Genomic DNA, 26883 nt, shown 5'->3' on the forward strand with positions numbered 1-26883 from the left:
ACAGGCCAGCCACTAGGACTGAAACTGCCAGACTACGTGCAGGATCTCTGTGGTATCCAAAGGGAACAGGCCTATTGGATGTCAAATCTGAGTCTTCCATGTCTGGAATAATCAAGTATAAATTGGACAGGTGCTAGCCCTCGTTGTTGGAGTAAAATCCGAGGGGTGTACACACAGCCTGAAGCCTGCGATCAATGCATGCAGCATCATCTGAGAATCCGTGCTGGGTATATTGCCATTCATCAGTGAGTGGGACAGGCTGGAGCTATGAAAGAAAAGCCACCTCCTGTCTATGAACAAATCACTTTACTCACTGGATAAATCCAACGTCGTGTGCAGTCACCTCTCAGAGTGTAGGCGTGACCACGTAGGAAGAGCTGATGCTACCTGACGCGTTACATGATTTTTTGACAGTGTCCAAAGAGCAGACAAAGAGGCTGTTCACACTTCGTGCAAATGGTCACGTTGTGCCTCTCTATTGTAGGAGACGTTAGATACTGTCTGTTCTGTCCATATCTATCCTTGACCCTGCAATATACTGAACCTGTGGCCTAAAATGTAGCACTTAACTCCCACCCCAGAGTATTATTTGCAAGAAAACATAAAATTGCCCATACTGGGCCAGACCAATGCTCTCTCCAGCCCTGTACCCTGTTTATCAACAGTGGCTGCTGCCAGACCCTTGAAAAGAACAGGGAAATTTATTTAATGATCCATCTGCTGTCATCCCGTCCCAGCTTCTCTGAGTCAAAGGGTCAGGGATACCCAGAGCACGGGGTTCCATCACTGACCATCTTAGCTGACAGCCATTGATGGATATCCAATTCTTCTTTGAACCCAGTTATACTTTTGACCTTCACAACCTCCCCTAGCAGTGAGCTCCACTGATTTCGTCTGTGCTGTGTGAAGTGGTGTTTCCTTTTGCTGGTTGTCATCCTGCTGACTGTTAATTTCATTGGGTGGCCCCTTGTGTTCCATGAAGAGGTAACTAACACTTCCCTTTTCACCCTCTCTACATCACTCATGATTTTATAGGCCTCTAACATAATTCCCCCTGATGTGCCTTAAATCGAAGAGTCCCAGTCTTTTTTCTCAGATGGAGTCTGATTTCAGCGATAGGTTACATACCAAAGTTAGCAGCTCTGCAATTGCATATTTAAGTTCCTTCCAAACTTTTGGGTGAGAGAGACCTGGTCTTGATGACATTACTGTTTACCAGTTTGTTCCAAAACCTGCTCTATTGACACCTCAGGCTGAGGAAGTTCCTCAGCTTTGTCACCTAAAAAAGAATGGCTTAGCTGTGGGAACGGCTCACACCTTATGCAGCAAAACATATGCAAAGAATTCATTGAGCTCCTCCACAATGGCAGTATCTTTCTTGAGTGGCCCTGTAGTGCCCAGTGGCTCCACTGAGTGTTTGGCTCCCAGCTTCTGATGAGCTTTTTTGAGGTTCATTTATCTCTTTTGCTAGTTGCTCTTCAAATTCACCTTTTGACTTGCCCTCTGATACTTTTATAATTACACACACTTCTCTAACTGGAATCCTGCACATGAGATTCAGGTGCCTACACTGAAATGTGGATGGGTGAAAGGTGCAATGTTTATTACCATTCCTGCTCTACACAGGGTGCTCTTAAATCCAGCATTCCTCTAATGGATGACAGCCTGCTCAAGGGAAGAATGGGAGTGTCTCCACTCAGAGTGCAATGCTGCAAACACAGCGCTTGAGATAACGTTGCTACATTGTTTTTTGTTTTTCTGATATTCCTGGAGCTCGTGTTCACTTACCACACAGTGATCCACACAACAAATGTCCCTAGAACATGCTTTGTATGTCTCCATGCTTCAGAGCACACCTCTCACATTACGATCGGCCTCTTTGAGGGTGTGATCTCCTGCAGCTGGAAAACTGCATAGTCAAGCCATAAATGTTTTCTTCTGGCATGTATAAATAGGGAGCAGATGGGCCTGAGGCGGAGTGTTGACCTGCATCTTCTAGTTTTATGATTTGTACACTGTGTTGTTTGACTATTGAGGTTTCCATGTAACCTATCAGTGACTGCCTCTCCTTGTTGTCAGGTGCACGTGCCCATGGTGACAAGTCTAGTGATGACACTGAGGCCCATATTCACTGATAAAATACAGACCTCTGATCTCTGCAGCATCCTCTCTAGCAGCTATTTTCAAACTAGGGGTTGTGGCCAGTGCTCCCTCTAAGCCAAGGTTTCCCAACCTATGGGTCAGGACCCAAATATGGGTCACCATTACATTTCAAAAAGGTCTCCAAGTGTCTCCCCAGGTAGCTCTGCCTCCCTCCTCTCCCGTGTTTGAATTGCCTTGGGTCACCAAGTCTTCCTGAATTATCAAAATGGGTCCCCAGCTGGAAAAGGTTGGGAACCGCTGCTCTAAGCAGCTGACCGCCCAGCTTCACAGGTGATTAATCAGCCGCGCCCAATCAGAGGTTCAGGGCTCCATATTGGGAGCTGACTGACAGGGCGGGGCTGTTGAATCGCCTGTGAAGCTGGGCAGCCCTGGAGTGTGGCGGGAACACTGGTCCTGACCCAGGACTGGGGGATGGAATGTCAGGTGCTGGGACTTGTTGCTGTGGGGGGATCAGGTGAGCAGCGGGGGGGCTAAGGCAGCTCCCTGCCTGTCCTGGCACCCTAGAAGCGGCAGGCAGCAGGTCCAGCTCGTAGGTGGAGGTGGGAGTGCAGAGGGCTCTGCCCCCTGTCCCGATCACTAGCTCTGCACTCCCATTGGCTGGGAACCTGCTGCTGGCTGCTTGTGAGGTGCAGACTGGTCTGCGGGGCCAGGAGAGGCAGGAAGCTGCCTTAGCCCCCCGCTGCACGGCTGAGTGGGAGCTGCTCAAGGGAAGCCCGCCCTGCCCTGCCCAGAGCCCACACTTTAGTCAAATGATGTTGGGCGTGGGCAGTGTGTTCTCTCTTAGTTTCTGTCCTTGGGCGGGTTGAATTTCTTATGTCTGTGACGTAGTGGGGGTACCTGGCTGGTTTCTATGCTGCTGGCTCTGGGGGAACCCCCACTGGCTGCCGTGGGTACCACGACCCAGCAAAACAGGATGAGTCACTATGCAAACCAGTGGCCAGACACCCCCCATGGAGAGGAACAAAGGAAGGTGGAATGCTGCCTTGGCTGGGGGGCAGGGCTGGAAGTTAGTGAGTTGGTTGCTGGCTGTCGGAGGGCATGGAGGAGAGCCTAGGAGAAGGGGCTGGAGTTTAGGGGCCCAGTCTCCCCCATCTCAAGGGGGCCTGAGGCATCCTAGCCCAGTTACTGTGACCAGATTACATCTGTGCTGCGCTGTGCTGGAGGAGCAATAAACCACCCTCAATTCCACTGGCTGGTGCAGTCTGTTTGTGCCATTTCGGGGTGCAGGAGACGGGGAACCCCCAACGCGCCGTCACACTGGTGTCAGGAGCGGGATGCACTGCACCCCGTGGATGAAGCTCCCAGCGGCAAGCGACAAGGCGCAGTAGAAGCAAGAGCCCTGGAGCCAGGCGTACTGGAGACAGAGCGAAGCGGTTCCTGGGAATCGTGGGGCGCTGCAGCACTAGACTGGTGAGTCTGCACCGAGGGGCCCAGCGGGCAGATGGCCTACGCCCGACTCTTGAAGGCAGAGCTGGTGGGGCTGTGCAGAGAGAGGGGCTTGCCTGTGCGGAAAGCAACCAAGGCCCAGCTGATTACCCAGCTGGAAGAGAATGACCAGCCACGGGGCCAGGATCTTGTCCCCAGGGGAAGCAGCCAGACCCCCCCTGAGAGTGTGTCAGGCTCAGAGAGGGGGAGGAGCGCTGGAACCCAACGGAGAGATGAGACAGCGTCTCCCGGGAGGCCTGCAAGCCGTAGCCCATCTAGGGCAGGGGCCAGCCCAGCGGAGCTGCGGCGGCTGGAGATCCAGCTGCGGATCAGGGAATTGGAAGTAGAGGACCGAGAGAAGGACCGCCAGGACCGAGAGAAGGAGCGCCAAGATCGAGAGAGGCAGCGACAGCATGAGCTGGCCATGGCAGAGCGGAGAACCGGCGGGGCACCGGCTGCGCCAAGTGCGGATGGGCCCCAAGGTCCCAGGGCTGCCAGCCACTTGGAGAGGCTCGTGGTGGCCCAATTGAAGGACATGGGTGACATAGACGGGTTCCTCAGCTCCTTTGAGAGGGCCTGTGGACTGCAACGGGTTCCCCCAGCTGACTGGCTGCAGGAGCTCATCCCCGCACTGAGCCAGGAGGCGGCCGGAGTGCTCAGTCAGCTGGAGGACCTACAGCCAGGGGATTACAACCGAGTCAAGGAGGCCCTGCTGCACAAGTTCGGGCTGACCCCCGAGATGTACAGGAAGAAGTTCCGGGGGGTACAGAAAGGGCCACGGGAGACCTATGTGGACCTGGCCTCCCGCCTGGCGCAATACTGCCGCAAGTGGGTGTCTGGAGTCGGAGCCCAGACCGCAGAGGAGCTGCTCAAGCTGGTCATGATGGAGCAGTTCTATGAAGCGTGCCCACCCAAACTGAGGCTGTGGCTCAAGGACCGGAGACCAGAGAACCCCCAGGAGGCCGGGAGACTGGCGGACGAGTTCACGGAGAGCCGGTCCGGGTGTGAACGGGAGTCCCGGAGAGAAAGGGAACCGCGCAGAGACCGGATCTCGGCTGAGCGACGGAGGGAGTCAACTACGGGGCGAGACCAAGGAACAGGTCGTCTGCGCCCCAGAGAACCAGCCAGGGCCTGGACAGAGACAGCCCAAAGCCTAACTTGCCAGCGCTGTGGGCAAAAAGGCCACAAGAGGGCTCAGTGCACCAGGTCCCAGGACCGGGGACTTTCCAGGGTTAACTGGCTGGGGCGGGAGGAAGGGCAGGCTGCCCCAGAGGCAGGGGCTGGCAGGCAAACCTCAGCTCAGAGAGAGGGGAAGGATGCTCAGTGCACCTCCCCTGGGAGGTCTGATTCTCAGGAGGCGGATTTCTCCGTGTACCGGGTGGGGGCAGGACGGCCCCTGCGGAGCGAGTGCCTCATACCCCTGGAGGTGGATGGTAGGAAGGTGACGGGCTTCTGGGACACGGGGGCGGAGGTGACTCTGGCCCGATCTGACATAGTGGCCCAGGAGCGGATACTACCCCACGCGCAGCTGACCCTGAAGGGCATAGACGGGTCCCCGTTTAAGGTGCCTGTAGCCAGGGTGCATCTGAAATGGGGGGCGAAGGAAGGCCTCAAGGAAGTGGGGGTGCACCCGCACTTGCCCACCGAGGTGCTGATGGGGAACGACCTAGAGGAGTGGCCCCATGAATCCCAGCGGGCTCTAGTCACTACCCGGAGCCAGAGCCAGCGGGGGGCTGACAACGTGGGTCCAGGGAAGGACTCCTGGCAGCGTCCTCAGGGTCCCATCCCAGTGGACACGGGGTCCAGCCAGGCTGGGACTCCGGACCTAGGCAGAGGTGGGGGACAGGTCCCGATCCCTGCCTCAGCAGCTGAATTCCAGGCTGAGGTGCAGGCAGACCCCTCCTTGCAGAGGCTGAGGGACCAGGCTGGCCTCCGTGCAGCTCAGCCCCGGGGGAGAGGTGGCCAGGAGAGATTCCTGCGGGAGCGTGGGCTCCTGTTCCGTGAGTGGCTCCCCCCCAGGAAGGCGAGGGCATGGGGGGTCCAGCGGCAGCTGGTCGTCCCCCGAAAGTATCGCCTCAAGCTGCTGTATTTGGCCCACGATTCCCCCGTTGGGGGCCACCGGGGGATCCGGAGCACCCGGCTGAAGCTGCTCCAGCACTTCTATTGGCCGGGAATCTTTACAGCCGTGCAGCGGTACTGCCGGTCCTGTGACTCCTGCCAGAGGGGCGGGAAGGCCCAAGACAGGAGGAAAGCGGCTTGGGGGTCTCTACCCCAGATAGACCCTCTGGGCTGGCTGAGAGAGTTATGGGAGGGGAAGTCCTCCCTGGATGGAGCATCGGGGGTGGAAGCCGCCCTGGCTGTCCAGAGAAGGCTCGCTGGGCTCATGGCCCCGGCCCGAGAGACCCCGGCCAGAGATCAAGGCCAGCGGAAGGGTGGGTGTGATCCCCGAGGACAGGCCTGGGCCAGTCACCCTGGAGCGGGGCGGCGAGTGGACAGAGGGAAGCCAATTCATGTGGGGCCTTGCCACGGCCGGCCTGAGTCAAGGGGAGCACCCATGTCCCCAGGGCGGGTTCCCACGCAGAGGACCCGAACTTCCCTAGGTCACGAGCGGAGTGACCCTGCTCAGTTCGCTCTCGGAGGGGGGAGAACTGTGACGTAGTGGGGGTACCTGGCTGGTTTCTATGCTGCTGGCTCTGGGGGAACCCCCACTGGCTGCCGTGGGTACCACGACCCAGCAAAACAGGATGAGTCACTATGCAAACCAGTGGCCAGACACCCCCCATGGAGAGGAACAAAGGAAGGTGGAATGCTGCCTTGGCTGGGGGGCAGGGCTGGAAGTTAGTGAGTTGGTTGCTGGCTGTCGGAGGGCATGGAGGAGAGCCTAGGAGAAGGGGCTGGAGTTTAGGGGCCCAGTCTCCCCCATCTCAAGGGGGCCTGAGGCATCCTAGCCCAGTTACTGTGACCAGATTACATCTGTGCTGCGCTGTGCTGGAGGAGCAATAAACCACCCTCAATTCCACTGGCTGGTGCAGTCTGTTTGTGCCATTTCGGGGTGCAGGAGACGGGGAACCCCCAACGCGCCGTCACAATGTCCAACACCAATATTGAGGCAGCATGCAGATGTCCACTCCTAATACACACATCTAAATATCTACGGCTAGCTATACAATCTATCCGGAGCTACACCTATCGCTACCTAGCTCATGGATAAAAAGATTCCTGTGGGACTACAGAGTGATGTCATCATGTCACTCTGCATCCCATAGGAACAAGCCGACCCACCCCCAGCCTGGCCCTTCCTAGGGCCCATGTGCAGGGTTGGGGCTCCTGCGGCTCGGCACTCCTCTCACCTCCCCTTCCCAGTGGCCAGGGGGAAAACCAGGCCCGATGAGGCTTGGGCCCGGCCCCTCCCGGCTGGCTTGGGGCAAAACTGGGTCTGACACAGTTTGGGTCTGGCTCCTCCTGGTGGGCTGGAGGGAAAACCAGGACTGGTTTGGCTCAGGTATGGACCCTCTTGGTGGACCAGGAGGAAAGCTGGGCCTGGTTCCTCCCATCATACTGGAAGGGAAAGCCACACCCAGCCCCTGCCAGTGTGCCAGGGAAAGGCTGGGCCTGACCCCCTCCCAGCGGGCCGGAGGGAAAACCAGGCCCAGGGCGGCTCAGGTCCGGCCTCTCCTAGCAGGCTGGGTGGAAAGCCAGGCCCCCACCCCTCGATGGTCGGGGAGAGCAGGGTGCCACCTTGCCTCTCAGCCCACCTTCTCTAAGGGGGGGGCAGGGGATGCAAAGAGCCAGGGTGGGAGAGACAAGGAGTCAGGGGGAGCAAGAGCCAGGACAGCCTCCGACCCTCCCCAGTGGCGGGGTGGGGAGAAGAACCTCTGCCCAGCCCCTCCCAGTGGCAGGGGGTGGAGCCCAGTGTGGCTTCAGTCGGGTGATTCCCAGCAGCTGTGGGGAGAACATGGCCTTGGCTCAGACCCTTCCAGTGGCTGGAGGGGGCAAAGAGGTGGGGCTGGGTGGGGGGGGGCTCTAAGAGGTGGGGGCTGGCCTCTGGGCCAGGCCCTCCCCAGCAACCAGGGGCGGGGGAAAGTGCTGGGGCCAGGGCAGTCTCAGACCCTCCCGGTGGTGGGGGAAGAAGGGCTGAGGGTGGGTAGCCTCAGCCCTGGGCCCTCCCCAGCTGAGAGCGGGGTTGGTGAGCATAGCAAGCAGGAGGTGCAGCCCCCTAGCGTGCGTGTGTGTGTGTGTGTGTGTGTGTGCAGCCCCTTAGCACATGCGCGCACGTGTGTGTGTGTGTATAATCTCAAATAGTCCATATGTGTGGAAGAAAATATTAAACTAAGGGATAGTTAACAAGGAGCAATGTTTACACTGCTTTATATGAAATCAAATACAAAAAGAAAATTAAAATGCTTTAAAATGATAACTAAAGAAATCTATGAGTCAACAAGAAATAGCCATGTGCCTCTTGCAAGTACTAATATAATATTTACTGACACTGGCACGGAGAGTAAAAGGTATTCACTAAGGCTTATACAGTTTCTTTGGGGAATGTTTAGGATCCATGCCATACAAGAACAAGTGAAACAGAGACCTGTAAAAACAGATACAAGTTCTCCTGATTTGAAACTTTCACCCTCTGTGTGTCACCAACTCAAAGAGCAGAAGTCCCAGAACAAACTAACACATGGCTTCAGGGTTTGTAGACAGATGCATATTTCAAAGAGCTTGCAATTAAGGTTTCATCCTAGAAAACAACTAGTATCACACCTAGTACTTGCTACTTCTGACTCAGAAGAGCCAGAACTCTACACATAGCAAGGATCTGGCCTTAATGCAATACCATCTGCCGTAATGCAATACCTTCTATTCATTAGTAACATAGGAATTTTTAAAAAATCATTAAGATCAGAGTTTTAGGATCTGCAACACTCTACAAAATTCTGTTAAAAGAATCTTTTTCTCTCTCGCCTTAAGGCATTAACACCTATGTAAAAGTTGTTTGAAATGTAATCATGCAAATGTCCTGGCACCTGTGCACCCCATGTAGCCTGCTTCCCCTCTGCCCCAACCCCGTTAGAAAGGACTGCAGAAAGTCAGGACACTCCAGTCAAACTGCCCCCTGCTTCCACCTCACTACACAGATGCCAGCACCCACCCATCCCCTTTTCCCCCACCTACCTCTCTGCAATTTGCTCCCCTCGGCCCAGCTTGGGGCTGGGATAAAATCCTGCTTGTCAAACTTTCAGGAACCAGCAATCTAGCTGGGCGTTAGACAAGACACACAGCATTAACAAATTATCCATCGCTCCCCCACCTCTCCCCTGCACACAGCACAAACTTCCCCCTGCCTCCACCTCACCCCAATGCCAGCACCCCCCCCCCCCCACTTACCCTATATGCAGTCAACCCCATCCCTCCCCGTTCCCAGCCTAGGAGGCTTGAGGAGAGTGGGGTTTCTGCCGCTGCCCTGCACTCTCTCCTCGCACAGACACAGCTCTCCAAACTCCCCTCCCCTCTGACTCAACCAGCCAATTACTTTTACACTCTCACTCCTTCCCCTCCCCCAACCACTTATTCCCACCTTATTTCCCCTCCTTACCTGCTCTGGGAGCTCCTCCCTTTCAAGCATGCAGCTCCATTTGCAGCTGCTGCTCAGTGAGAAGGTCCCTTTCCCCCCACTGGTCAGCTGAGCTCCCTGCCTGTGCAGGAGCTCTGAGCCTCTGCGCCGGGCTCGTTAAAGGGCTGCACCATCATGCAGCTGTGCAGCTTACAGGGAACTTAGATGAATAGTGGGCATGAATATTTTCTTAACTGGGGCATGAGAAAAAAGTTTGAAAACCACAGCTCTCTAGAATATAATACGTACAGGTTTGAAAGAAACCCCAAGGGCGTGATTTTCAGAAGTGCTTAGTGTTATCCTAAAACTTTGCTTCCACTGTAGTCAAAAGGGACCAGTACATTATGTTCATACTCACTTTAAGGCCCTTTTAGTGCACCAGAATGCTGCCAGAACAGCAGGGTAACTGAGAATTATGATTTAAGTGTTTTACAATAGCACATTTGGACTTGCTGCATATAGCACATTTCATTAAAGCATCTCAAAATTTTACACACACACAAAAGTCAGGTTACAGTTTTAAATAATTTTAATTAAACTTAGTTGGGTGCACAACTCGCTTAACAAAGATTTCAGATTTGCATCATAAAAAACCTTTTGATATGTTAATCAGAAAGAAGGGCATTTCAAGCATGGATTTCATCTCACAGATATTAAAATACAGGCAAATGCACCACAACAGGACATTGTAGGACCTGCTTTTTATAACTGAACAGGTGATCGTGTGCCGCCTAAGGTATGTACAGACACTCCAATGTGATTGGATTTTCATGTGTCCATTATTGTTCAGCAGTACAGTCAAGACTAAAACCATGTGGAAAGGAGTTCCACATCTCCCATATAACTCCACTACAGAATACAGCATTATCATAATCAATATCTTACCTCACCTGACATCACAGGGGAAAATGTAACATTGGAAAAATTTTCAGAATGCACCTTTCAGTTATGAAACTTCACGTTGAATGATTTTTTTTAAGCAGCAAGTGGCCACTCTCCAGGGTAACACACTTTGCCTTAAAGTTATTTTTTAAAAAAGGATCAGTTACTATTTCTAGAAATGAGAAAACTACTTTGGAGCTATCATAGTCTAGTAAAAACAAACTCATATTCAATGTCTTTCACAATGCCCTGGGAAGTTCAGGGGATTAGTGCAAAAAGTGTTAATTTTACATCACCTTTCCTCTTAGGTTAGAAAGCTGACTTTGTCCTTAATTTACACAAAACTATTTCAAAGCAAAGGTTCTTTTCTATTTATGGATTGCCTGGCTTTTGTCAATTTAAAGCTCAAAGTCCACTAGGAGTTTGGATCACTGTAGTAACTGATGACATATTAGCTGTAATACCAAGGCAGGGCAGAGTAGGTTAACAACATACATCAGTATCAGTTCAGAACGGTCTTAACTGTTAGGCTAAGCCAGCATTTTACTGCTCTTTTCTATAGTTTTTCATATGTAAATTATATATTAGTTCAAAAGAAAAAAATCTCAAAATGTCTGACACCTCCATCTGGTGGGTACTTACATTCTTTTTAACAATGCTATTTACTTGGCAGACTTCAGAGGTCTGGTCTATTGTATGCAGTTCTGTTTAGGGACATTTATGCTAATATCATCATCATTGATCATACAGGCCTTGAAACACAAATGTTCAAGTCAAACGCATGTTTAAATGCTTATGTTCATCCTTGTCCCATGAACCACTTAATGCTCTAGTAGCCCCACTGACTTCAATGGGAGGCCACATGTTTGTAGGTGCAATGGGCCTGATTCAGAGCCCATTGAAATCTATGGAAAGAATTGGCATCAACTTGAATAGGCTTTCGCTCAGGCCCTCTGTCTCGTTGCAAGGTGTAGAGGATCAGGCCCATAGTCATCACAGGACTCAGTGCTGATATTCGCTATCTGGGTGATTGCTTCAGTAATGAGGATCATGATGTGGGCCATCTATCAGGGAGGGATGTAAATGGGGAAATTAATGCCTGAAGCACAGTGAAGAGACCCTAGATGATCATTAATCCTGAGCATCAAACTTACTGCTATTTTTGCATTGCTGAAAAAGAAAAGGAAAATCGCATGGGTGGATTCACTTGTTTATGGGTCAAATAATGATGCAGTTTCAATTGGAACGTACAGTTACAGTCCTGTAAATTAGTTAGCATTGCATTCATGTTCATATTGCAGAATTAGCTACTGTTCCCCTCTGTGCATTAGCTAGGATATATGACAACACTAGAGTATCTGAAATCAGACAAGGGTGTGGCCACGTGAGGGCCATGACTCCAGGCATCTCCCCCTTCCCCAGTACTCTGGGCCTACCCCACTCAGCCTGGCACTGCAGCCGGGGAGCGAGGCCAGGGCACTGGGGCTTTATCTGCTTTGCCCTAGGCTCCATCCCAGGCTTATCCCACTCAGCCTGGCTCTGGAGCAAGGGTACCAGGGCTTATTCCACTCCCCAACACTGCAGTCGGGGAGCAGGGTTGAGGTGCTGGGGCATAACCCTGCTTTCCAGCATTGCCCGCCCCCCCAAAGTCAGGGCCCCCCCAGTGGGCCCTTCTGGCTACACCACTGAATCAGATGTGAGCTGTTCATGTCTTTTGACTACTCAAATGCATTCGTTAAGCACAAAGATAACTTAGGTGTCCAAATTCCATAGACTCGCCAGAGGAGGTGGTTAACTAACTGTCCTTTGAAAATTTTCCCAGTTTCTTAATGTGTATCAAACTATTTTACAGATTAAATCCCTCATCTTGCAAACACACATGTGCACTGCATCAGGGCCTTAATTTCCACCAGTGAGGGAAAACAAAAGTTTTATGCAGTCTTTCAATTCTGGTGTATCTTTCAATTATTTTAACCCTTTTCTGATTGCCCTTGGAAACTGGGTTCTGGTAGTTGGCTCTGCTTGCCCACCATTGTTAGATTCCCAATTGCTTGCCATGCCGCAAATAATCATCAAACTGTTATTTTCCAAGACAAACTTCAAAGCTGGGGGCTGGAAATCAGTCACATATATCCATATTTAGGACCCTAAATCAGTGGGCAGATTTTCATTCTTATTGACTTGAATGGGAGTTTCTGGCTGCCAAAATTTTTAACCATAAAATGAAGTTATAAGATTTTGCTAACACTTTAGTACAACACAAACAGAACACTTATAACTCACTCTTGGCAGCTCCAGCTAATTAAACTTTCAGATCACACTAATCAATTTACAAACACAATGTCTTCAGAATGCATCTTCTGCTATGTAGGATTAACTTTCATTTCAGTATCAAAAGTTCACCCAAAGGCTATTTAGGAGACATCTCTGTCACTCCCTCATCTCTCTAAAATAGATATGGTGGGACTCCCTTTTCCCACCAACAAATGCCCATATATAGAACTGACCGCCTTCCTTTCTGTATGTTAAAGACATTCTGAGGCTTAGAACAGGAGGAACTCTCACTGAGCATTGTGTACAATGAACGGTACATAAATAATGTCTTTGGGGGGTGGTAATGGTCTGTAATTATTATCAGCAAAATACTGCAAAAACCCCTTCAAAGGAGGCTGAAGATAATGCCACTGTTGCATAGCCTCTGCTGGTTCAACCTTGCCAGAGGCTACGGCTGAGAATGCTTGCCACATTCAATACAGTGAGAATGCTCTCATGAGGGCACCACTTCTGCACTTATCCAAAGAGCCATTTCTTTGAAAATATTGATCAAATGTGCTTGCTACTGGCGGCTGAGTGCTGCAATGAATGCTCCTAAATAAGATCCAGAGAAAGGATGCGGGTGGCTGCGCTGACTCTAAGTTCAGTAGTCAAAGCTCCTTTGGAGGAGGTGAGGCTTCCTGACAGCGAGGGGAAAAAAATAGAAAAAGGAGCAAATTTCAGTCTGAATTGCCTATGTGCATCAAGGACACAGCCATCTGTGCGAATAAAAGATGTGGCATTCCAATGAAGAATCAGCTTGATTACCTTGAGTATCCCCATCTGGGCTCAGTTTGGAACTCCTCACTCAGGCAAATCTCTCTGACATATGGATGGCTAGGAGCCTTGTTGAACATTTCATATAGAAACAGTCCAAGAGTTATAAAGATTTGTCGAAAAGGGGAGAAAGGCTTTGCTAATTGCAGCCCTTTTCATTTGTTTGGGAGCAGACTGCATTATGTCATACGTTATTAGCCGATAAGAATCAAACTCTGTATTCCTAGTGAATATGCCTTGCTCCCATAAAGTCTTATAAAATCAGACTGGTTGAATTCATCTCTGGGATATCTACTTTGACTTTAATACAGTTACATAAGGGATGACTCTGACTTTTCTTGTGTGAGTTGCATGACCCAAAACAAACCAACTTTTTGAATCAAGTTCTAAAGAGCAAAAGTTGTAATTCTCCTGTCTAGTGAAACTCACCAATAGGGCTTTTCCCACTTTCTCTCAAAAATCATCCTAGGACACACATTAAACAGCTTCTAATGAGGCAGTTCCCAAAAAGTTAAGTAATCTGTGACATTGTTTCTGAACAATCTCAGGATGTCTGAATGCATCCATTTGTGCATAGGATTACATAATGGGTGTGCACTGAGCTTGTCCCTCCATTTCACAGTTTCATTCAATCCCAAACTGAACATACAAATACAGATTTGATAACATTTCAAAGCTTTTTAAGGGCCAGACTGTGCTTAAGCCGTTAGCCACACTGGGGAGCTGAGAGGTTCCATCATAATATGAACCCCAAAGGAAATTCAAGTGGGGCTCTGGGAAAGCACATGCTGCAGCGACTCATTGCCGCTCTGTTTGAAGGCACTGTGCTCTGTGCCATGCCGGGCGGGATGGTAGATGCTCTTACCATGCACCCTTCTGAGGCATTAGTATTGCTGCCAGCATGAGCTGGGAGCAGTGACTTATGCTCTGGAATGGGATTAATTCTTGGCCCCTGCACTTGAGAGCAGGAAAGGATTTAGTGAGGTGGTTGGTGACCTCTTGGAATCTAGTCTCAGAGGGGTCAGTTTATTTTATGGAAGTCCAGTGTTTGACTTCGGAGAGGATGATGAACTGAGAAGATTGTATGGTATGTCCAACAACAAGAAAATTACATTGCCCAGCCATTTCCACTTCCTCTCTGCTTCTGCACAGTTTCGTATACTGGACATTACAGATCATTCCACTATGAGAATATATAAAAGAGTGAGGCTTTTCCAGGATCTGTTTCTAGCAAAAGCCACAGGAGCCATGATTTTATAACTTGTGATAAAAACAAAACCCATTGTTGTGGAAATATCCATGTAACCGTGTGTGCTAGGAAAATAGATGCCCTTCCTAATCAGCAGAGACATTAAAATGTGGCATCTTACTGGTTCCAGGATGCATTTTTAAAAGATTTCCCATCTTCCTACTTTACTAGTACACAGGATACAAAATTGCCTCTTCACTATGAAGAATGCAGTACATTTATTCTGAAGGGAAGTTTCTGAGTTTCTCTAAAGATACAATTGCTCCTTTCGTTGTTAGGATACAACCATATACAAAAGAAATATTACGTTTTAGGGATGTAAAACCCTACTTAATTAGTTAACCATTTAAATGTTACATTTAACTGTTCATGGATTAAATGGGCAGGACGGCCCTTCAGCGCAGCTGCTTCCGTTCCAGCACAGGACTGGAAGTAGCAGCCCCATGTGCTGGGGGCCTGATGGGGCCGGAGCAGTTCTCCGCCCACATTGGGCCACATGCAGGGGGCTTCTCCCGAAAATGGGTAACCATTACCCAATAAGCATCACTCATTACCATCCCTATTATTTATGCATAATTCACTTGCACTATATGACTACTCTTTACACTTTGGGTAAGGTATCTACCCAACCCACAAGGTGGTGCTTCTAGGTGAATAAAAGTTCCTGGACATCATGTTCTTGTAAATGATCTTACTGGCAACTGAAGAGTAAAGATCTATCCACTACAGCACCTTTGCCAAATGACATGTGGAGTTGCACTATGGCAATAAGATATCTTGCATCACATCAGCACATATTTCTGGAGTAATTTTTTTCCCAGTTAAGGGTACTATGAAGCATACAATCAAGAGAACTGGAGTGGGAGAGCTTTTTCAGCAACAGCTATTGTAGAGTTTGGTCCAACACAAACATAAAGTGTCTTTTAGGCCCGGTTTATAGTGGCAGAGAAAATCAATGCAAGATATACAACTTTAGCTATGTGAATTGCATAGCTGGAGTCAACGTACTTTGCACCGATTTTCTGGGGTGGCCCCACAGCAGGAGGTCAATGGTAAGGAGTACTGGTGCCAACGGAGGTGTTCTCAACATTCGGGCCATTACTAGACCCATTAAATCAAACCCTGGAAGATCGATTGCCATAGCATTGATCCTCTGGTAAGTGGAGACATGGCTTTAGTACCATGACTTTAAGAAAATGATCTCCCACCCCAAAGTTTTACCAACTATTTTTAGACACTGGGATTATTGTCATTGTGATTCATCCACTAGTCACTACATGAAAGGGTTAATTGGAGTTTCTCTCATGTACTGAAGATGTTCTGGAGATTTCTCTTTAACATTGAAATGAGTGTATTTGTAACAATACTTTTCAAATTTCTAGGAAACCCCAAATGGTGAGGGGCCAGAAGTGAACTGTCCTTAGGTTAAATTGAATCTAGTTGTTGTTTTTTAATTATACCAAATGGCACTTGAGCCAGGCAAGTGTGTTGCTGGATAGCTGAATAGTTTTCACTGATAAAGCTAAAAAAACCCCCAAAACTTCCACCTGCTCATTCATAAAGTACAACGCACTTTGAAAAAAAGTCTAAGAACGCTGTAGGTGACTTCACAAGGACCTGCATGTGATGGAATAGTCTGGTCCCCTGTACTTTTGTGGATTAGCAGTGTACATGTCTGATTGATGCCTACAACAGGCCAAATTCAGCAGTGGCTTAAGAGCGGTGTACAAGGAACAGAAAAAAAGGTATAACTTTTTGGTACTTAGCAGGTATCCAATCTTGCCCACCACATCCTATTTCATAGCCTCATGTTAGCAATTCTTTCAGCTATACAGCTGCTCAGCTTCAGTTACACAAATGCCAGATCAGTGTCAGTTACATTGCTTCACCACTCACACTGGATAGTAACTTACCTCCTCATGGAAGTCACTAATGAAATTGTCCAGTGTTTGCCATAAGAACTGCATATATTTATACCAAGTCTTAATTATGGCCAATAGCTCTGTTCTCAAAAATGGTGTTGGTAAGCAAATGCCACTCTAATCCATCCATAATATTAAAATCTACATTTATTATTGGAATTAATATCAATAAATCAGTCCCATAGGATCAATGTATCATGTTTTAACTTGGCATCTAAACAAAGGACCTGAGTAGCTATATATACCACAAAGATACATATTTTACATGTAACATCTTTTTAAATCAGAATTACACTGTGAACTGAGATTTAATTGACTTCTGAGGAGTTAAGAAAAGGTGGTACTTGTTTGTTTTATACTACCAAAACCCTCATATTCTAATTTTTCTTTTTTTAAAAGTATTTTTATAGCAGGGAAATAATAATTCTGCACTTTCATTCTCTCCTGCATTAGAGGTTGCTGTCCTTTTAGAAAGAAAGATTGTTTTATTTAAAAAAAAGCCCCATGATCTAGTCCACATGTTATGAATTTGACATACATTTTATTGGGTAACTAAGCACAGTCATGGCCTCCTTACCCAACAATTATTAAAATGAAAACATTAGATAATGCAATACACATTTTTTCTAACTTACTTAATAGAGAGACAATCAGAAAGACGCAAAGAATGAGATTTGAAGAGACAAATGGCAGTCAGCAATGTAAGCAATTCAATTATGCTTTGTGCCAGGGGGCTGACTGAATTTACCTGTATACTGTAAATGCTAGCTAGTGCAGACTATGTACTAGCATCAGAAGCAACAATTTCCAATTTATGCTCTGGATAATGAGTGCATCCCATTTTAATTTTTCCTGATAAATTGGCTACCATTAGAACCAAATAAACTAATACATAAAGTCAATAACAAAATGCCAGTCTATAACTTATTACTATAAAGATTTATCAAATAGTATTAATTATTTACAGAGACTAAACCACAGATCATTGTCAATGTGAAAATAAACATTCACTTAATGTATACATAGACAACAACAACAACAACAAAAAATGGCTATGCACTGGTGCATTTAGCTTCCCTTAAAGTAGCTTCCCTTCAATTAAGGTAAGAAGTCACATTATGTTTTCAGGTAAGCAGCCATCTTAAACACCCACAAAACAGAGACTGTGTTAACCTGAGGAAGACAGGAAGGTTACAGGGGTATGATACAAAACTCAAAAATCAGGTAGTGAAGGTAACATATTAGATCTGATGACTACTCCCTGTCCTTCCAACAAATTAAAAAAAGAGTCAGGAAATTCAGTTTTGAAACTAAACACCTTTCATACCCTGTTGTTCCTAGCTATTACAGCATCATCACATGGAAAATCAACGTCTGTTCAAAGACGTTGCAATACAAAGAATGTCTGACAGAATTTCAGCCTGAATTTCCTACCTTCTATTAAGTGTTTAAGTGGTTAAAGTATATGTCTCTTATTTTCCTTGGTTTTATGGTAATAATTAAGTTTCTAAAAATAATGAACATTGCCCTTAATTTCTCAAATTGTCTGTTCATTCCAAAACATTTGCACAATACGCAACTCACCAAAAGAACTCTATGTAATGTGTCTTTAGAGGGTTCTTACAATATCTAGGACTAATTAGGGATACTTCAATTTGCAGATTATTGCCCTGTTGATGTGCTGTAGCAGTGTGGGTACCAAGGGATGTGTACTGGTTCCAAGTTTTAGAAATCTGGGTAAGAAGCAGTTATTACAGATGTGCACATTTGCTCTTCTAAATCAAATCACTGGTCATTTTATTTTTCCACACAGAGAAAAGGTGATTAGCTCACATTATGCATTAATCACATGCAACATTTGATATGACAAAATGACCCTATACTGTATCTAAAGATAGAAATCTTCTTTTGCAGCACTATCATAAAATACATTTGGACAGCTATAAACTAAATGGTTTGAACCAAATTATGTTAACATCTAACCTGTTTTACATTTTATGGCATAAGTATGAATATTTGTTGATACAAATAATGCCCAAACTGCAAAACCTTAAGTACAGCAGCATTGGCATGTGATGGTTATAACAAACACTGAGCGACAGAATGCAGGGGGTCTTAATTCTGCTCTCTGTATGTTAGTATGCAGCATCCCACAAAGGGCCCAATCCTGCAAGGATCAGAGCAAGCTCAGCTCCAGGATTATACTAAATGTATGGTGACATGCACCCTTGAGTAAAAGGACTAAGTGACTTCAGTCCAGGTCTTGGTGATTTATGCAATTGGCAGCACTTACCTAGATTACAAACAAATTACCTAAACCAGCTATTTGATACTTCTGGGGTTTTTTTATGCACAAAGTCTCTACTGGGGGGTATCAATTCAAAACAGAAAAGGAATTGATAACATAATGAAAAGCACCCAAGCATTCACCCATATTTAAGAGAAAAAGTCCATTTTATATTTAAATTAAATGAAAACTTGTTTTCCATTTAGACAACATTTTCTAACAGACACAGTGTTAAACTATAATTGGAATGAGAAAACAATCAACACAATGCAAGTAAATTAAATAATTGGTTTCAATATTTGCTTTGCAACCTCTTCCTGTGACCTCTGTCAATAAGTGAGTTACCCCACCTTAGTTAAATGCCTTCCATGCTGAAAAAGATTCAGTTTTGACATAGTTATTTCGATGACAACAATAATCAAGTATAATGCATGATGAGTAAATCAAGTGATATCTGTCCGTCAATGATTTAAGTTTTACAACGTAAGTATGTAACTTTATAGCAAAAACTATTTCCCTTATGTGCTCATCCAAAGCATGTAGTAATGTTCTTTTGATATAGTAAAAGATTTTAATATATTCTGATTTTTTTCCAAATTCCATTGAACGGACTTTCCTTTCCAAAGCGCTTTAATTTGAAGATTTGCTGAGTGCACTAGCAGAGCGACGAAGTTTTGCAGAGGCTTTGTTTTTCGTGGCATGGGGTAGTGTTGGAGAGGTCTGCTCTGCTAACTGCATTCCCGTGGTTATAGTAAGATCAGCACTTGCGCTCGTAGTGAGACTGCCTTGAAAAGCAAGTGGGCAAAGAAAATAAAAATTATTATTAAAAAAATAGAATGTATCCAATGACTTTATAAGATACAAAAAAGAAACACAATTAAGTGGAGAGGAGATGCTTTAGGGAGGTGCTTGTTCCAATGAACCTAAGGGTCCAGAAGAATGAGCTTTTCAGTACATGGTAAGGAGGCTAGCATTGGCCGCTTCTAGAGCAAATGACAAAGGGCTAAGTTGTGACATGCACTAAGTGCCCATGCAGGAGAGTATGAACCTTGTTCACATCGCTCTGAGGTATCCACCATGGGTTGAGACAGAGTGCAGAAATGAGCAAATGCTGTCTGTGCCACCTCACAGCAGGTGTGGGAGGAGGGGTGGAGGAGTGGGTAGCGTCTTGGCTCCATTCTCTCAAAGTGCTGGCCAATTCAGGTGAGCTGGCACAGAGGGTGCTGTAAATTACTACTGCCCCCCTAAAGCAAGGAGGAACCAGGGAAGGAACTGTGGCTCAGAGGGATGTTTCTGAGTAAGTGTCCCCGGGGGCTACTTCTAGGTTGGTGCTTAAAGGTACAATCTTAGTTTAAATCTCCCTCTTGCAAATGTAGGATTAAAGTGTTATCTTGGTTGTGTTTCCCCGAATGGCTCTATGGTATTTCATTTCTCTGTTTCTGAGGACTGAACAATAGCTTGCGTAGTATTAATATTTCTGTTCAAACTACACCAGTGATGTGCCTTAATTGCTGATGCTGAAGAGAAAAAAAAAGCAACATTTTTTTTAAACAAGAAAGCAGTAAATGAAATCACCATAATTTCTGTTTTAGGCAAGAAGGCTATTTAAGAACTTTATGCAAAGCTTAGCAAATCCCAGTTGGCTGTCTTATACTCCATATGTATTTACACACTTATTTTACACATTTAAGTTACAACTCATTTATTCCCAAAAGGTGATTACAACTAGAGGTCAGGACTAAATGGCTTGTGTGAATGAGAACAGATGAGGACACAGCTATTAAATTCAAAAGTAAATGAATAAAATTAAAGCATGTGTGCAACTCTCGTCTTTCCCCAGTGCAATTATAATCATGCTCTGAGGAATACAAAAATGCATGCTGCAACACAGCTCTGTTGTTGCTACTGTCGTTTTGACTTGTCCCAGGATACTTCTGTAAGCGCGAATGCCATTTCATCAGCTCTCTCTTGGTGCAATATTTTTAAACAATGGTATAGCTCTCCCTTTAAATCTTCAATATAAATATTTTTATTAGAGATGGGATTGAAGCAAAGCCCCATATCCAAACACCTCCAAACCTTTTGGGAGGGAGAAGGAAGATTCAGAATTCAAACTCAAATCTAGATCTACATTTCACAGTTGGCTTCTATGTCTATAAAGGGCTGAACTTTCACAAACTTCAGATCTAGAGCAACATTTTACAATGTAAACATATCTCTAACGTATCAATATACTATATTTTCAGATCACTCCTGTACCTAGATTTAATGTACCGTACTTGTGTTAAGATAATGCTTTACATATTTATAGCACCTTGTACACTGAGCAGTCCCCAAACCCTGCAGATACTGTGCACAAACACTGCCATTGAAATGCATCCACTTCTGAATTATATTTGCAGTGGAAGATGGCAACCAACTGGTTGAATAGCATGCTACACAACAGTGGGAATAATTGACTGAAAAACCATGAAGTAAATTGTGCCCTCATGAAAATTGCCAGGAAATCTTTCATGTCCAAGAAAAGAAGACAGGACATCAATTAGAAAGGTTTTAACTGAAAGATTCCATTTGCTTTCGAAGGACAAAGGACTCAGTTGATTCTGCTGGGATTTGAACATGTGCTTCTAGGTATTTTAAACCTGATGCTTAGGGCCACTAAACTACCTCTTCCTTTCCCTTCTTGTACTGACCATAAAGCCAATGAGCCAGAGCCCCCACATGCTACGGATGCATAAAGGAGCTGTAAACCCCATCTAATGGGTGTTTCGCTTTGCTGGAGCAGTGGAAAGTAGCCGCAGCACAAGGGTGAAGCTAGCCCAGTATGTTTCTAAAGCATTTTCATTTGAATCCTTCTTTCCTAATGCCTGACAGAAGGGACCCATTCTAATGTTTGCAGCTGGCATTCTAACCAAGACTATAGCTTTAGCTCCTCCCTGAAGGGCTTAAGATGTTTTACAGAAAATATATTTCATAAAAGTGTAAGTTTAGGAGACATTCTCACAAATCAATTACACAAAAAGCAACTCCTACTGGGGTAGCTGCAAGCAATCCTGGTTTATCTTCTGAATGCTTCTTGAAATTCAGCTGTACCACTGTGAGCTAGATGTCTGCATTAATCTTACTTCTCAGAAACAAAGTCTGGAAATTCAATTGTTCATTTCCTTATTACAAGGTTTAAAACAAAGCACTCATTACAAGGGTGAAACTTGTAATCATTAAATGCAACTACATTAGTAAATATCATAGTAGCACATGAAAAAACAAAAGAAAGGATGATTTAGTTCCTGTCAATCTGAAAACCTTACTGTTCATTTGAAAATCTTATACTACTTAACAAACCTTGTACTCACATTTCAAATTATACTTTTACTTACCAGTTTTATATTTTAAGTCAACTGTTTGGAGCAGAAAAAAGCACTTCCAAATAAATGAAAAATGTGATTTAATATGCAAAGACACTGTCTATGAAAAATGTGGGCCTATTAGTTTGGGCTTAGAACTGGAAAATTGCTGTGTTTTCTCTAAGAAAGAAAGCAGGGAGGAGGAGGAGGAGGAGGGAAGAGGGAGGTGCTGTATTTTACATTCCTGCAGCTAAGCAGAATGGCAGATGGTCAAAATAATACAATTTTCACTGAACGGGCAAGCTCAAGCAATATTCATGCAGGCTCTCAACAATACAGCTCCTGCGCATAGAAAAGCAGTGCAGTTCAAACAGTGTGTAAGAAGGAACAGCCACACCTAAGCATTTAGAATCATCCCCAGCATTCCATTAGCCTTTACAGTTTGTACATTCCATCAGTCAAAACTTTCTTCTGGCGAGTCCTTAACTATGCAATCAACCTTGAAGTTCCCTTTAAACTGTCTTGATTGATAGGGAGACAGCAGCTGCAGAATGAGCAAGTAATAACCACAAAAGATAAAGGCTTTCATACAAATATTATAATTCCACTTGCAAGCTGTCTGGCACGAACTCAAATTACTTGGCCTTCTTGCAATGGAAGTCTGGAACCGTATTCAGCTAACATACTCTAGCCCATGTAACTAAGTGCCACTTTAGTGAAAGGAAACAGGACAATACACACAGAGAGAAAATACACAATACATTTATATAAAGTTACAATGTTTGTGAGCGATTTAAAGATTTTCTAACAGCCCAAAGGAGATTTATCTCAATCTATATTCTAAAAATGTGATTTGGGGAGGAACAGGCTGCACAATATTTATAACTCCTTAAAGCAATTATAAAAGTGGTGGGGTAAAGTCTATCATTAAATAATGAACGTTAGTGTCTGAGATTATGATTTACAATTGCCTCTGTTTTTGCCTTCTAACATACACAATTCAAACACACTCCTACCAAAGAATATTCTAAGCCCATTCATCAGTCCACCAAGCTTCTATTTTGACAGGTTATTTTTTAAAGGCTCTCAGAGTTGCATTCGTGAATCAGGATTGAAGGAGTTAATTCAGTGCTTCAAGCACTCTTTGCCTAAGCCCAGCCTACCACTGAGCATATCCAGCCAGCATGCTGCTGTCAGGCTGCTTCCTTCCATCCGATCAGCGCATTGGAAATTGCCCAGACAAACAAGCAGAACGGAGGAGCCTGCAAAGGTCACACCTGGCGTGTGGCCGGCCGGCCTGCTCTCCGGGTCCTAAACCACACCCCCAATCGTCAGGTTCAGGGCACTCTGTGTTTCCCCTCTTTTGTCTTCTTTTCCTCCCCCAGCTGTTCCATTCAGAGGCCCAAGTTCAGCAATCTGCCCTCCCCAGAAAGGGAGGCCCTTATTAAGCTGAGCTAACTCAAAGGGCCAGCACAGCACGTGCCGCTCCTTATCGGCCCCATCTCAAGATCCTATTCCATGGTGCTTAGCCAACAAAAAAGTAAATGGACTTAACTCCCATTGGCTCCCCTGCAGCAATTCAAACAAAAGTGCAAAGCAACAAAGACATTTTCCACTATGGCAGGTGTTGGTGTCAGATTCTGCCTGCAGCAAACAGGAGCAGAAGAAAGAGAATGAAAGAAAAAGAAAGAAAGAAAAGTACGTGCTTCTCAGACATGCAGGGGGATGCCAGGCAGCCCAGCCCTCAGAGCAGCTACTCAGAGGTGGGCATAGTCAGGGTCGCTCTTTTCCTGCATACAGCATAGAACTCATGGTTTGGGGAAAGAGAGAGAGAGAGAGACCTGGCCTGAAGGGACTGCAAGAGAAAGAGAGACCCCCACACAAAGCAAGTGTTGTTTCAGCTTTAAATTAGCAATATAAAGAAGGAAGCCAGTTAGTAAATCAAGTGATGCCAGTGCTGTAGCCTGCTCGAGGTGTCACTCTTACCTTTGTCAATTACCGTAATGAGACCTTTACATATTTTAATCTAAAGGGAAAAAACACAAAGTCATATAAATAAAGAAACAGCACACCTAATACACTTGTATGAGGCTCGCAGGTCTTGTTTACACCCATTTAGTTGTGCAAGAACACGTAATTGTGCATCTTAACACAAACAAAACTTTCAGAAAGTAAAGTTCACATTTGTGTCATTATCTGGCGAGTTGTATGTGGGACCAGTATACCCACACGTCTCTCCAATGTTGGTTGAAACATGGAGAAAAAACATGAATACACAATCATTTCCATCCCACTTAGGGCATATTACATGCACATTACTATGAAATTATAGAAATGATAGTGCTCTATTATTGCAATTGCATATCCAGCACAGTTAGTGTCTGTATAATTTCCAACAGCTGTAAACTCTGAAGTTTAATAAAGATTGAAATCGCTTTTAACTGCTGGTCAAGTTAAAAATCAGCAAGTGAATATGTAATATTAAGATCTTTGGAGTACATTTTAATAATGTAGAAGCCCATTTATGCCTGCAAAAATGCATGTGTAATTGTGTGCCTACTTGTGCAAACAGTTTGTACAACCACAACCTCAAATAAGGCATTTGCATGAACAAATGGAGCTTCAGATACCTCTGTGATAATTTACATATGCAACTACTTGGTGTGCAAAATTATGATAGCTATATTGTTCAATTTCACATATTTCTTGTGCATGGATCTCAAGTTCTGTTGCATTATGTCTAAAAGGAGATTACAACTTTCAGTTTGTAAGAAAGAGGAAAATTATGCTTCTATGGAATGATTTGAGATTCCTGGAAAAAGTTTAAAAATAATTCATATTTCTGATAGAGTACCCTTTAAACCACACGTAGCTTTAAAAATCCTTATTTTTTAAAAGGATTTTTTCTTCTCTGCTGATATTTATAAGACTCTTTCCATCTGGGAAGAGAAGGCAGTACTAGAAGCAATACCATTAAATATGACGGGTCTCATTTCTTTTTACCCCGCCGCCACCGTGTATGTCTGCCTGCTATTTCAGTTTGAGCTTTGCTACTAACACCCTCTTGCATTTGCTGTGGAAGGACATATTTGTGAGCTCTCCTACTTCATAAGGTTGATGTCATCTGCTAGAATGAGTGAGAGGAAGCGCAACTGACCAACCAACACTAAACCAGTGAAATGGACTAGACAGAAAGGGATGATAAATACACAAAATAAACTGGAAAATACTGTTTTCACTCTATTTTCTCTCTTTTCCAATAATTTTAGATGTTAGTGTAAAATCAGAATGATAAGGTTTAAGGTAATAGTGCCTAGTTTTTACACAGGGTGTTTCATCAGTAGATATCCAAGTGTTTCACAGTTTTTAAATGTATTTAATTCCACAGCACCTTTGTGAGTTAGGGCAGTGCTATTCTCTTCAATGCGCAAAAGAGGATCTCAGAGACAGAGAGGCTAAGTGACTTGCCAAGATCACACAGGAAGTCCGTTGTGGAGTAGGAAATTAAATAGTGGCCCTAGCCCCTGGACTATCTGTGGTTCAGAAAAAGAACCACCCAAGACTAAGAGGGACTTGAAATATTTCCAGGGATGTGAACTTATCCTGAGAGATGCTAATCTCCCAAGACTCCTACTGAAGGCAATGGGAGCATGATACCCCTCAGAATCAAATAATTCATTATATTAGAGCTTTTAAAATCAAAACCAATGATCTACAGTAAAGGAATAATTAAAACAGCAAGGGCTAATCAGCCCAAAGCCACTTCTGCAATTGCTTGCAGCCAGCAAAGTTCCACAAAACACTTAAGCTCCATAGCCAGAGGAGCTAGTCCATCTCAAAGGCCATCTAATGCTGGAGAAAGGGCTGGCCGGTATTTTAAGGCTGACCCCTTCTCAGGGTGGAGCTGGTGAATGGGAATGATACCATCACCCAGGAAGCTAGCTCACAATTGGCTGGCTGGCTGGTTAGCTGGCATTTGTCAACCCGGGAAGAAATTTTAAAGGGGCCATACTGCTTGGAGCGTTCTTGGCTGCCTGACAGGTCAAGCAGCTGGAGCTGTCAGCTTGGAAGAAGAGAGAGGCCCATCAAGTTAACATTCCTTGCTCTACGAACTGATTGCTAGGAAGGATGATCCCCCCACCATTGTCTCTTCCAGAGATCATGGGGAAAGAGCTGCCCTGACCAAACCAACAATGTAAAGGACCAGGCCCAGGCAGAGAGAGATTGCACTATGCAGAGCATAGCCACTAGCGCCGTGCACAGTGATTACAACAAGCTGGAAGTAGCTACCATGGCCTAAGCAGTCCTGGGGGGGGGGGAGACAAATTGTGAGCAATGGTATCTGCCCTGATCCCCCAGGCAACTTCAGCCACGCGGTGTTTTTTCTTCCATTTGTAGAGCAGGAAAGCCCCTTCCACAAGACAGGGAAAGCCTGTTGCACAGCCACTGCTTAACAGGTTTGCCTGACTAGATCCATAAAAGAGAGGGGAACAGATCCTTCATTGGTGTACATCAGCATGACTTCAATGGAACTCACCAACCTATATTGCTTGACACCATCTCAGGATCTGGCCCTTTGCATTTACTATAGCTTTTTGTCACTGATTGAATGGAACAGTCAAATTTTACTACTTCCTACAGTATTCCTTTTCCTGAAAACTGTGCAAATCATCTGCCAACATACACAATAGTAAATATTAAATAACTTTTAGAAATGTTAAGCATTTGATCAGCCTATAAAATCAGAATGGTGAATTTAGCATGTTAATGTTTTCTTCCCACATTCCATTGCAGATAGCAAGCGGAGGAGTTTCAGAATTCTGAGACTCATCATACCCATTAGCAGATCGCTGAATTAAGGAGGGTATTGCAGCCTGAAAGAAGAGATCATTACTGGAAAGGGAGAAATG

The 26883-nt window shown here is 45.5% G+C and overlaps 1 protein-coding gene across 5 annotated transcripts in view; it reads right to left on the reverse strand.

Annotated features, from left to right (window-relative positions):
• Positions 1–9710: 9710 nt before the first annotated feature.
• Positions 9711–26883, reverse strand: part of RALGAPA2 (Ral GTPase activating protein catalytic subunit alpha 2) — a 383681-nt gene continuing 366508 nt past the window's right edge. For 3 of the 5 annotated variants that reach the window (XM_075925789.1, XM_075925790.1, XM_075925791.1), the window contains 2 exons: positions 23960–23999; positions 19278–19414 (listed from right to left, as the gene is read on the reverse strand). In XM_075925789.1, coding sequence (XP_075781904.1) covers positions 23995–23999 — 5 coding nt within the window. In that variant the 3' untranslated portion in view covers positions 19278–19414; positions 23960–23994. Of the gene's footprint in view, positions 19415–22006; positions 24000–26883 lie in introns of all 5 variants that reach the window. The other 2 variants (XR_012903061.1, XM_075925792.1) reach the window with 2 other exon arrangements.

Source organism: Pelodiscus sinensis, chromosome 3 (genome assembly GCF_049634645.1).
Source record: "Pelodiscus sinensis isolate JC-2024 chromosome 3, ASM4963464v1, whole genome shotgun sequence".
In the NCBI taxonomy this organism is placed as follows: Eukaryota; Metazoa; Chordata; order Testudines; family Trionychidae; genus Pelodiscus; species Pelodiscus sinensis.